At 41.5% G+C, this 13820-nt stretch overlaps 1 protein-coding gene across 1 annotated transcript in view; it reads left to right on the plus strand.

Moving 5' to 3' along the window:
- The window catches only part of LOC112216435 (AMP deaminase 2), a 42925-nt gene that overhangs the window by 15255 nt on the left and 13850 nt on the right, over positions 1-13820 (plus strand). The window contains exons 2-9 of the mRNA XM_042299775.1: positions 3310-3434; positions 3589-3719; positions 7240-7308; positions 7952-8063; positions 8282-8468; positions 11656-11803; positions 12575-12664; positions 13383-13512. Of these exons, the coding sequence (XP_042155709.1) occupies positions 3310-3434; positions 3589-3719; positions 7240-7308; positions 7952-8063; positions 8282-8468; positions 11656-11803; positions 12575-12664; positions 13383-13512 (992 nt within the window). The remainder of the gene's footprint in view (positions 1-3309; positions 3435-3588; positions 3720-7239; positions 7309-7951; positions 8064-8281; positions 8469-11655; positions 11804-12574; positions 12665-13382; positions 13513-13820) is intronic.

The raw sequence follows: 13820 nt of genomic DNA on the forward strand, positions 1-13820 counted from the left end.
CAATGGAAACATACTCGTTGATGAATACCCACAACCCCATGGTGTTGCCGGCTCCACGCTCTAATCCGCTGAGACACCGGAGCCACAGCTGTACAGGTTTGGACTTGACACAACGATCTGAGTGTTGTTGGGAACGTCTAAAACTCAAAAACAGGAAACCAGTAGTGTGAACGAGTTCAGAGGTCAGCCCTCTCTTTGAGGAGGTTGATTACACAGTGTTGATATTTTGAACATTGAGATATTAAGGACATGATAGAGCAGACGCATCGTATATTAAGGAGTGAGATCTGTAGAAATACAGAGCTGCTTTGGAATGTGTTTTGGTGGACGGGAGGAGGAAACCGTGTTGATGCAGGAAAGACAGATGGACATCTGTGGATTAGGTGAAGGAGGGGTTGAGGTCAGGAGGTGAGGTCACATCCCCTTAAGAGAGTAATAAGGGTTTGGTATCCTGTACCCTTTTCCTGTTGAACCAAGGATTGGAGAGAAGGGGGAGTGTCTTAAGAGGGATATATATAACTGTGATGGTGAGAAATATTTTGCTGTCTGAATTACAGCTGTACAGAACATTTGGGAAGAATTAAACTTGGTTAAAGGTTCTCTAGTGTCCGTGAGTTATTTACTCTAAAACATAAGAACCTAACAACAGGAAGCGACGACCCTTCACTTTTGACCTTTACTCTCCTTAGTATCAGTTCTTAGTATCAGATGGTTTTCATTTAATCGTCATCCCTCCCTGAGGACTGTTGACGACAACAACACGAGTTTCGGGTGAGATAGAACAGAGAGGTCAGGTCAGTTCTCAGGTGTGCTTTTCAAATGTGAGCGTTTGGCTTGAACCAGAGAACATCCCTGGTTCGGAGGAAAAGAGCCCAATGAAGGTTAGGGTTATGACCGACTATGTTACAATTCTGTGTTGTTATTATGCATTGGATGAGAAGTCAATTATCAAAGGAATACCATAACACCTCCTTGTCAAGCCTCACCTACAATTGAATCCAACAAAATAATGGAGAAGTGACCATGTGTTATATATAATATAGAAATGTTCTGTACTATTTTCACATAGTCTCTCATGACAGACTGGGGAACTTTAATCTACCAAATGGACTAGTTGGCCAGAACACATGCAAGATATGTTTCTGGGCACCAATGTTATGTTCCACACTCTATGCAAGATATGTTTCTGGGCACCAATGTTATGTTCCACACTCTATGCAAGATATGTTTCTGGGCACCAATGTTTTGTATTAACCGGAGACATGATTGACTGATTGTCCTAGTCAATGATTTTGCAGGGGCATTGTTGTGTTTCCGGGTCAAATCTAAGTTATTGGTAAATCTGAGATTTGATTACCTGAGGTTCCATATAGTACAAGCAGAATCTATGATCCGTACAGATTATTGTCATGATACCATGTATCTCTTCCAACTGTGTCCCTGTAGAGCCATAATGGATGCTACCCTGTAGAGCCATAATGTATGCTACCCTGTAGAGCCATAATGGATGCTACCCTGTAGAGCCATAATGGATGCTACCCTGTAGAGCCATAATGTATGCTACCCTGTAGAGCCATAATGTATTCTACCCTGTAGAGCCATAATGGATGCTACCCTGTAGAGCCATAATGGATGCTACCCTGTAGACCAAGTACAAAATGTAGCACTGTGTGAAACGTGCCTGCTGGGGACGAGTTTCTCCTTGGTGTGTATTGTGTGGATGGGGAGTTACGTAACCGTTAGATTATCTAAATATAGCAGCCATTAGGGGATCCGATACATACAGGCCCATGAGTCTTAGCGCTGCTATTATTGCCACTGGAAGCATACTGCCCTCAGCACACACGCAGAGGTAACTGTCAAAATAAAGGAAACGCCAACATAAAGTGTCTTAATAGGGCGTTGAGGGTCATCACGAGCCAAAACAGTTTCAACGCACCTTGGTATAGATCTCGAGTCCCACGGTATCTGTCGTTCTGCCCCTGAACAAGGCTGTTAACCCACTGTTCCCTACAACATGCTGTTGTTGTAAATACCATATCCATCTGTCAGGCTGTCTGGCTGGCTGTCTGTCTGTCGGGCTGGCCGGCTGTCTGGCTGGCTGTCTGCCTGCCTGCCTGTCTGGCTGGCTGTCTGGCTGTCTGTCTGGCTGTCTGGCTGTCTGACTGGTTGTCTGACTGGTTGTCTGACTCTCTGTCTGTCTGGTGGGCTGTATGGCTGTCTGTTGGTCTGTCTGGCTGTCTGTCTGGCTGTCTGTCTGGATGTCTGGTAGGCTGTATGGCTGTCTGTTGGGCTGTCTGGTAGGCTGTATGGCTGTCTGTTGGGCTGTCTATCTGGCTGTCGGGCTGGCTATCTGTCTGTCTGGCTGGCTGTCTGGCTGTCTGGCGAGCTGTCTGTCTGGCGAGCTGTATGGCTGTCTGTTGGGCTGTCTATCTGGCTGTCTCTCTGGCTGTCTGTCGGGCTGGCTGTCTGGCTATATATCTGGATGTCTGGCTGTGCTGTGCTGTGCTGTCTGGCTGTCTGTTGGTCAGGCTGGCTGGCTGTCTGGATGTCTGTCGGGCTGTCTGTTGGGCTGTCTGGCAGTCTGAATGTCTGAACTGTTTTCAACCATGTTGTATTCACATGTTCCTACATCAGATATCTTTTCATCCTAGCTTGTACTGTTCAATGAGCCCCTTGGCCCAGGTCTTGTAACTGTAGTTAGAATGTTATTGTTTTTCTTGCGACTGCATTTGCTTAATCAACATGGAGACATTGAATCCAGTGAATCCATGGCCACTGTATTGTTGATGGGATTCAGGCTCCACCTGAATGGTCCATTGTGTCTGGAGGCAGAAACAGCGGCTGAGTTCAGACCTCCAGCACTGGGCTGGGTTACTGTTTTGGCTCTGCTCTGTATATTGTCCTGACCGTCGTCAGGCTGAGAGTGACAAGCGTATGTGGCTTCTGTGCCTTCCGGGTTTATGAACTGTGGAGTAGGCTAAGCTTAGTAAAAAGGGGAAAGAAACCTGATCTTGGAAACATCTGATTTGGCACGGTGCAGATCGGCATAACAATCTCTCTCGCTCTATCTCCTTCCTCTCTCTCTTTATCACTCTCTATCTCTCTCTGTCCTTCCTTCCTTCCTTTCTTCCTTCCTTACTTCCTTCCTTTCTTTCTTTCTTCCTTCCTTCCTTCCTTCCTTCCTTCCTTTCTTTCTTTCTTTCTTTCTTTCTTTCTTCCTTCCATCTCTCTCTCCTTCCTGTCTCTCCTTCCTCTCTCTCTCTCTCCCTCCCTCTCCCACTTTCTCCCTCCTCTCTCTCTCTCTAGTTGACCGCCGAGGTGCCCGCCACTTCCTGACTTCCCAACATTCTTTGCCAGGGATCCCCGTGGTGCTGAAACAGACAATTGACCTACGCACCTCCATGGACGGCAAGTACAAGGAAATTGCTGAGGTAAGTGAGATAGAAAGAATGGAATTTGTGATCATTTAACAATACAATTCCAGCCACACAGGTGGATAAATTGAATTGAAAATCGTTAATAACAAAAATGTAACTTATTTCCAAACAAGCTCTAAACAAGCTACTCTCTCTGTTCTCCATGTAGGAGCTGTTCTCTCGCAGCTTAGCAGAGTGTGATATGCTCAGCGCCCCTTATGAGTTCCCTGAGGACAGTCCCATAGAACAGCTGGAGGAGAGACGACAACGACTAAAGAGACAGATCAGCCAGGATGTCAAGTAAGAGAGGGAGGGATGGAGACAGAGAGGAAGGGCGGGGGAGGGAGGGAGAAAGGAAGGGAGGGAGAGACAGAGAGGAAAGGAGGGAGGGAGAGACAGAGAGGAAGGGAGGGAGGGAGGGAGACAGAGAGGAAGGGCAGGGGAGGGAGAGGGAGGGAGACAGAGAGGAAGGGCGGGAGAGGGAGAGAAGAGAGGACAAACACCTGCCTGGAGGTGACAGCATTCCCTCCCACATATGCCCCCCTAGGCACAACTATGACAACATAATCAACAAAAACGGGTCACAACTCCTGCAGCTCTGTCACACGCTGGGTATGTACATAGTCAATGGTAGGCTTCGAGGGGACTCCTATGGTAGGTACACATATAGCTCATCTCTTGGCAGTAGTACTGTAGACTACTTTATCACTGACCTCAACCCAGAGTCTCTCAGAGCGTTCACAGTCAGCCCACTGACATCCCTATCAGACCACAGCAAAATCACAGTCTACTTAAACAGAGCAATACTCAATCATGAGGCATCAAAGCCAAAGGAACTGAGTAACATTAAGAAATGCTATAGATGGAAGGAATGCAGTTTGGAAACCTACCAAAAAACATTTAGGCAACAACAAATTCAATCACTTTTAGACAATGTCCTGGGTAAAACGTTCCCCTGTAATAGTGAAGGTTTAAACTTGACAGTAGAAAATCTTAACAGTATATTTGACCTCTCAGCTTCCCTATCAAATCTAAAAATCTCAAATAGAAAACCGAAGAAAATTAACAACAATGACAAATGGTTTGATGAAGAATGCAAAAATCTAAGAGAGAAATTGAGAAACCTGTCCAATCAAAAACATAAAGACCCGGAAAATCTGAGTCTACGCCTTCACTATGGTGAATCACTAAAACAATACAGAAATACACTACGGAAAAAGAAGGAACAGCATGTCAGAAATCAGCTCAATGTAATTGAAGAATCCATAGACTCTAACCACTTCTGGGAAAATTGGAAAACACTAAACAAACAACAACACGAAGAATTATCTATCCAAAATGGAGATGTATGGGTAAACCACTTCTCCAATCTTTTTGGCTCTATAACAAAGAATAAAGAGCAAAAACATATACATGATCAAATACAGATCTTAGAATCAACTATTAAAGACTACCAGAACCCACTGGATTCTCCAATTACATTGAATGAGTTACAGGACAAAATAAAAACCCTCCAACCCAAAAAGGCCTGTGGTGTTGATGGTATCCTCAATGAAATGATCAAATATACAGACAACAAATTCCAATTGGCGATACTAAAACTCTTTAACATCATCCTTAGCTCTGGCATCTTCCCCAATATTTGGAACCAAGGACTGATCACCCCAATCCACAAAAGTGGAGACAAATTTGACCTCAATAACTACCGTGGAATATGCGTCAACAGTAACCTTGGGAAAATCCTCTGCATTATCATTAACAGCAGACTCGTACATTTCCTCAATGAAAACAATGTACTGAGCAAATGTCAAATTGGCTTTTTACCAAATTACCGTACAACAGACCATGTATTCACCCTGCACACCCTAATTGACAACCAAACAAACCAAAACAAAGGCAAAGTCTTCTCATGCTTTGTTGATTTCAAAAAAGCCTTCGACTCAATTTGGCATGAGGGTCTGCTATACAAACTGATGGAAAGTGGTGTTGGGGGTAAAACATACGGCATTATAAAATCCATGTACACAAACAACAAGTGTGCGGTTAAAATTGGCAAAAAACACACACATTTCTTCACACAGGGTTGTGGGGTGAGACAGGGATGCATCTTAAGCCCCACCCGCTTCAACATGTATATCAACGAATTGGCGCGGGCACTAGAAAAGTCTGCAGCACCCGGCCTCACCCCTACTAGAATCTGAAGTCAAATGTTTGCTGTTTGCTGATGATCTGGTGCTTCTGTCACCAACCAAGGAGGGCCTACAGCAGCACCTAGATCTTATGCACAGATTCTGTCAGACCTGGGCCCTGACAGTAAATCTCAGTAAGACCAAAATAATGGTGTTCCAAAAAAGGTCCAGTCACCAGGACCACAAATACAAATTAGACACTGTTGCCCTAGAGCACACAAAAAACTATACATACCTTGGCCTAAACATCAGCGCCACAGGTAACTTCCACAAAGCTGTGAATGATCTGAGAGACAAGGCAAGAAGGGCATTCTATGCCATCAAAAGGAACATACATTTCAACATACCAATTAGGATTTGGCTAAAAATACTTGAATCAGTCATAGAGCCCATTGCCCTTTATGGTTGTGAGGTCTGGGGTCCGCTCACCAACCAAGACTTCACAAAATGGGACAAACACCAAATTGAGACTCTGCACGCATAATTCTGCAAAAATATCCTCCGTGTACAACGTAGAACACCAAATAATGCATGCAGAGCAGAATTAGGCCGATACCCACTAATTATCAAAATCCAGAAAAGAGCCGTTAAATTCTATAACCACCTAAAAGGAAGCGATTCCCAAACCTTCCATAACAAAGCCATCACCTACAGAGAGATTAACCTGGAGAAGAGTCCCCTAAGCAAGCTGGTCCTGGGGCTCTGTTCACAAACACAAACACACCCTACAGAGCCCCAGGACAGCAGCACAAATAGACCCAACCAAATCATGAGAAAACAAAAAGATAATTACTTGACACATTGGAAAGAATTAACAAAAAAACAGAGCAAACTAGAATGCTATTTGGCCCTAAACAGAGAGTACACAGCGGCAGAATACCTGACCACTGTGACTGACCCAAAATTAAAGAAAGCTTTGACTATGTACAGACTCAGTGAGCATAGCCTTGCTATTAAGAAAGGCCGCCGTAGGCAGACATGGCTCTCAAGAGAAGACAGGCTATGTGCTCACTGCCCACAAAATGAGATGGAAACTGAGCTGCACTTCCTAACCTCCTGCCCAATGTGTGACCATATTAGAGAGACATATTTCCCTCAGATTACACAGATCCACAAAGAATTCGAAAACAAATCCAATTTTGATAAACTCCCATATCTACTGGGTGAAATTCCACAGTGTGCCATCACAGCAGCAAGATTTGTGACCTGTTGCCATGAGAAAAGGGCAACCAGTGAAGAACAAACACCATTGTAAATACAACCCATATTTATGCTTATTTATTTTATCTTGTGTACTTTAACCATTTGTACATTGTTAAAACACTGTATATATATAATATGACATTTGTAAATGTCTTTATTGTTTTGAAACTTCTGTATGTGTAATGTTTACTGTTAATTTTTATTGTTTATTTCACTTTATATATTCACTTTATATATTATCTACCTCACTTGCTTTGGCAATGTTAACACATGTTTCCCATGCCAATAAAGCCCTTGAATTGAATTGAATTGAATTGAATTGAATTGAGAAAGGAGAGAGAGAATTAGTAGTCAGCAACAAGTCATCATGGATCCCAATGGGATCATGTTGAAGTCTCTAAAAAAGCTTTTCATTATGTCTTCTACAGGTTTGAGCCAAATATCCTTCTGCGAGCCAAACAGGAGCTAATGAAGACTGACATCGCTACTGACCTAGAGTGAGTACAGTAAGGATACTCACATTAGCTCTGCTAGCTACTGACCTAGAGTGATTACAGTAAGGACACTCATATTAGCTCATTTAGCTACTGACCTAGAGTGAGTACAGTAAGGACACTCACATTAGCTCCTTTAGCTACTGACCTAGAGTGAATACAGTAAGGACACTCACATTAGCTCCTCTAGCTACTGACCTAGAGTGAATACAGTAAGGATACTCACATTAGCTCTGCTAGCTACTGACCTAGAGTGAGTACAGTAAGGACACTCGCATTAACTCCGCTAGCTAATGCATTGGCTTTAGCTCAGCAGGCTAACAGAGTCTTGTGGCATGCAGAGTACCCTGGTCAGTCACATATAGTTTATCTCTCATACAGTTTAGCAGTCTAGGCTTTAGCTCAGCTGGCTAACACAGTCTTGTCTATGAACCGTTTCTCTTCCCCTATCACCCTCATATTCAACTCTGGTCCTCGGGGACAGTGCACAGTTTTTTTTTTTTCATTCTAGCCCTCTAATCAGGGAATGATTTAGACCTGGGACACCAGGTGGGCGCAATTAATTATCAGGTAGAATAGAAATGCAGTGGTCTCCAGACCTCGTGGGGTAACATTTGAATACACCTGGCCTATCGTCTTGTGGTAGATACCTGAAGGAGCAGAGCCAGGCATTCATGGACCTGTACCCCAAGGAGAAAGAACGGGAAGGAGAGAAGGATTACCAGCGGGTCACCATCTCTGGAGAGGAGAAATGTGGGGTAGGTCACAGAAATATCCCCCAAAAAACCCTCCATACCATATCCTGCTGTAGGGCCTTTGAGCAAGGCACTTAGCTAACCTCTAAAAACTGTTCCATTGGCAGCTCATGGGTGTGGGTTGAAAAGGAAAAAGATGATTGAAAAATTACAATGTAAAATAAAGTATTATAAGGTCCAATGGCTAACCTGTGCCCTCTCTCCCCGCCCCCTCTCTCCAGGTTCCCTTCACAGACCTGCTGGATGCTGCTAAGTGTGTAGTGAAGGCCTTGTTCATCAGGGAGAAGTACATCGGCCTGTCCATGCAGAGCTTCTGTCGGACAACAGCCAGCTACCTAGAGGAGCTCAGTGACAGACCTCTAGATATGGGCATATACGAGGAGATCCCGGTGACCTCTGTTACTGCAGGTAGAGAAGACAGACAGAGAAACACAGACAGACAGACAGACAGGCGGACAGACACACAGGGAAACACAGACAGACAGGCAGACAGACACACAGAGAAACACAGGCAGACAGACAGGCAGACAGGCATGCAGCGTAACACAGGCAGACAGACAGGCACACAGGCACGCTCACAACACCTAGCGCAGACTGTGTGCAAACTGGGAGAATTTTCATCATTGAAATTCAACATTTGAAACCACACACCGTCAAAGGTTAATCTGCTGTTAGCACAACTTCAAATGGCTCTCAGCCACTGATTTTGCCTCTTCAGGACTAGCAGTTTCATAATCATCAATCGAAGTAATTTTCACACTCCATCTGCTCTACCACCTAGCAGCACAGACTGTCACACAGTGTACAGACCAGTGGGAGAATTATCCCCATTGACATACAGTGTGGACATCGGCATGGCGATGGCATTCCAACCCATCTGCAGGGATTAGAACCACAGCAAGAAGAAGAAGAAGTTCTGTGTCTGACAGACGAATAACTTTAATTCTATTATATACTGAACTAAAATATATATGCGCAACATGTAAAGTGTTGGTCCCATGTTTTCATGAGCTGAAATAAAAGATCCCCGAAATGTTCCATACGCACAAAAAAACAGATTTCTCTAAAATGTTGTGCACAAATTTGTTTACATCCCTGTTAGTGAGCGTTTCACCTTTGCCAAGATAATAAATTCACCTGACAGCTGTGGCATATCAAGAAGATGATTAAACAACATGATCATTGCACAGGTGCACCTTGTGCTGGGGCCATTAAAAGGCCACTCTAAAATGTACAGTTTTGTCATACAACACAATGCCACAGGTGTCTCTAATTTTGAGGGAGCGTGCAATTGGCATGCTGACTGCAGGAATGTCCAACAGAGCTTTTGCCAGAGAATGTAATGTTCATTTCTCTACCATAAGCCGCCTCCAACGTCATTTTAGAGAATTTGGCAGTACATCCAACAGGCATCACAACCGCAGACCACGTGTAACCATGCCAGCCCAGGACCTCCACATCCGGCTTCTTCACCTGTGGAATCATCTGAGGTGGGGGAAGGGGGAGTATTGCTGAGGAGTATTTCTGTCTGTAATAAAGCCCTTTTGTGGGGGGGAAACAAATTCTAATTGGCTGATCCTGGCTCACCAGTGGGTGGACCTGCCTCCCAATTGGGGGAGCCTATGGCCACCCATGGCTGTACCCCTGCCCAGTCAGGTGAAATCCATAGATTAGGTCCTAATGAATTTATTTAAATTGATTTCCTTCTATGAACTGTAACTCAGTAAAATCTTTGAAATTGTTGCATGTTGCATTTTACAGTTGAAATCGGAAGTTTACATACATTTAGGTTGGAGTCATTAAAACTAGTTTTTCAACCACTCCAAAAATTTCGCAAGTCGATTAGGACATCTACTTTGTTTACAGACAGATTATTTCACTTGTAATTCACTGTATCACAATTCCAGTGGGTCAGAAGTTTACATATACTAAGTTGACTGTGCCTTTAAACAGCTTGGAAAATTCCAGAAAATTATATCATGGCTTTGGAAGCTTCTGATAGGCTAATTGACATTATTTGAGTCAATTGGAGGTGTACCTGTGGATGTATTGTAAGGCCTACCTTCAAACTCACTTGCCTCTTTGCTTCACATAATGGGAAATTCCAAAGAAATCAGCCAAGACCTCAGATTTTTTTTGTAGACTTCCACAAGTCTGGTTCATCCTTGGGAGCAATTTCCAAATGCCTGAAGGTACCACGGTCATCTGTACAAACAATAGTACGCAAGTAGAAACACCATGGGACCACGCAGATGTCATACCGCTCAGGAAGGAGACGCATTCTGTCACCTAGAGATGAACGTACTATGTTGCGAAAAGTGCAAATCAATCCCAGAACAACAGCAAAGGACCTTATGAAGATGCTGGAGGACACAGGTACAAAAGTATCTATATCCACAGTAAAACGAGTCCTATATCGACATAACCTGAAAGGCCGCTCAGCAAGGAAGAAGCCACAGCTCCAAAACCGCCATAAAAAAGCCAGACTACGGTTTGCAACTGCACATGAGGACAGAGATCGTACTTTTGGGAGACATGTCCTCTGGTCTGATGAAACAAAAATAGAACTGTTTGGCCATAATGACCATCGTTATGTTTGGAGGAAAAAGGGGGACGCTTGCAAGCCGAAGAACACCATCCCAACCATGAAGCACGGGGGCGGTGGCATCATGTTGTGGGGGTGCTTTGCTGCAGGAGGGACTGGTGCACTTAACAAAATAGATGGCATCATGAAGAAAGAAAATGTTGTGGCTATATTGAGGCAACATCTCAAGACATGTCAAGAAGTAACTGGTGCACTTCATAAAATAGATGGCAGCATGAGGTAGGAAAATGATGTGGATATATTGAAGCAATATCTCAAGACATCAGTCACGAAGTTAAAGCTTGGTCGCAAATGGGTCTTCCAAATGAACAATGACCCCAAGCATACTTCCAAAGTTGTATGTAAACTTCTGACTTCAACTGTATATTTTTGTTCAGTATATTCTTTCTACTCTACTCTATTCTATTTGATTCTATTCTATTTAACTATATTCTATTTGATTATATTATATTGTACTCTATTCTATTTGATTATTTTCTTTTTAATTAGATTCTATTTGATTGTATTCTATTGTACTCTATTCTATTTGATTCTATTATTTTGTACTATATTCTATTTTATTCTATTCTATTCTACTTTATTCTATTTGATTATTTTCTATTTAATTATTTTCTTTTTGATTCTGTTCTATTTAATTATATTTTATTTGATTCTATTCTATTGTACTATATTATTTTTGATTCTATTCTATTGTACTCTGTTCTATTTGATTCTATTCAATTATATTCTATTTGATTCTATTCTATTGCACTCTATTATATTTGATTATTCTATTTAATTCTATTCTAATTGATTCTATTCTATTGAATTACATTCTTTTTGATTATATTCTATTTGATTCTATTCTATTGTACTCTATTCTATTTCAATTCTATTCTATTGTACTATATTCTATTTGATTCTATTCTATTGTAGTCTATTCTATTTCATTATTTTCTATTGAATTCTATTCTTTTTGATTCTATTCTATTGTACTCTATTGTATCCTAGATTTAGACCAGACGGTCCATCCTCCCGTCTCCACCACTCACCCTTACGAGAACCAGGAACCTGCCTGTATGCCTCCTGATATAGGCTATGGCTGCAAGATGGTAAACGGTGTCGTCCACATCTACACTAATAAGGACACAATGGAGAAGTGAGACATTGGTTTCTTCCATTAAATCTTTCTCCCACTTGCATTACTTTGGTTACACTTCACTTAAAACCTGCAGGTGTAAATATTTATATTCTGCTGTGATACGTTATAAGACTTGTCATCAGCATGTAGCAAGGCCAATTTTTTGGGGGAAATTCTAATTCGATTATTGAATTCACATATGAATCTGAGAATTTACATTGAATTAAAGGTTTATTTTAAAAAGTAATGGAATAGGAATTTAATTGGAATTAGACTGTTTTCACTTTTTGAATTGGCAGGGTAGCCTAGTGGTTAGAGCGTTGGACTAGTAACCGAAAGGTTGCAAGTTTGAATCCCTGAGCTGACAAGGTACAAATCTGTTGTTCTGCCCCTGAATAGGGAGTTAACCCACTGTTCCTAGGCTGTCATTGAAAATAAGAATTTGTTCTTAACTGACTTGCCTAGTAAAATAAAGGTAAAATATAAAAATAAAAATCGTATATATATGGTATTTCCCAGTTAATGGATTTAATGCACATAGCATACAAAATTGACTGTAGGATTTGTTTTTAATCATTTCAACCTGTATTCCTTTATTTCCAGTATAGCTAGGCTATCTGAACAGTGACATGATCAGCCGGAAAGCCTGCGGGAACTGAATTCAAAGTGGAATTTGTAAAATTGTTGGAAATAATAATGATTTGGGAATTGAATTCTTGGAAATGACCCATGGCATGTACAGTAGATCATCTTATAATGTCCCTTTTAAAACATGCACTGTGATGTCAGGAGCACAGAGTTGGAGCTTCCTTATCCAGACCTACAGGACTACATCAATGACATGAACGTCATGATGGCTCTCATCATCAATGGACCTGTGTGAGTACTGTACACAGACAGACTCTGTCTTTAATTGATTTACTTCTGTACTGTGTTTTGTTCTCTTGTACACTTGTATTCTTTGTTTGTTTTTTTACTTTAATGTGTCATTGTAAAGTGTTGTTGATGTATTATTTCACTGTAAAGTGTTGTTGATGTATTGTTTCACTGTAAAGTGTTGTTGATGTATTGTTTCACTGTAAAGTGTTGTTGATGTATTGTTTCACTGTAAAGTGTTGTTAATGTATTGTTTCACTGTAAAGTGTTGTTAATGTATTGTTTCACTGTAAAGTGTTGTTGATGTATTGTTTCACTGTAAAGTGTTGTTGATGTATTGTTTCACTGTAAAGTGTTGTTGATGTATTGTTTCACTGTAAAGTGTTGTTAATGTATTGTTTCACTGTAAAGTGTTGTTAATGTATTGTTTCACTGTAAAGTGTTGTTGATGTATTGTTTCACTGTAAAGTGTTGTTAATGTATTGTTTCACTGTAAAGTGTTGTTAATGTATTGTTTCACTGTAAAGTGTTGTTAATGTAGTGTTTCACTGTAAAGTGTTGTTGATGTATTGTTTCATTGTAAAGTGTTGGTAATGTATTGTTTCACTGTAAAGTGTTGTTAATGTATTGTTTCACTGTAAAGTGTATAGAGATTTTTTTATGGACCTATAGGCATAACGTATGATTTTATTTGACACAATGTGCTTATTCACTACCACAGGAAGTCGTTCTGTTACCGTCGGTTACAGTACCTGAGTTCTAAGTTCCAGATGCACATCTTGCTGAATGAGATGAAGGAGCTGGCAGCTCAGAAGAAAGTCCCTCATAGAGACTTCTACAACATACGCAAGGTAAGTCCCACGTAACCCTAAATCTAACCCTAAGTCTAACCCTAAACTTAACCCTAAGTCTAACCCTAACCTTAACCCTAAACTTAACCCTAAGTCTAACCCTAAACTTAACCCTAAGTCTAACCCTAAACTTAACCCTAAGTCTAACCCTAAACTTAACCCTAAGTCTAACCCTAAACTTAACCCTAAACCTGTAACACCAAGAAGTCTATAACATAAGTTTATCAAAGAGACTTCTCCAACATATGCAAGGTCCCTCCCTCTTAACTCTAACCCTAACCCTGAAACACTGGAATGTCTGCAACATA

The sequence above is a fragment of the Oncorhynchus tshawytscha genome, linkage group LG16 (genome assembly GCF_018296145.1).
Source record: "Oncorhynchus tshawytscha isolate Ot180627B linkage group LG16, Otsh_v2.0, whole genome shotgun sequence".
Taxonomy (NCBI): Eukaryota; Metazoa; Chordata; class Actinopteri; order Salmoniformes; family Salmonidae; genus Oncorhynchus; species Oncorhynchus tshawytscha.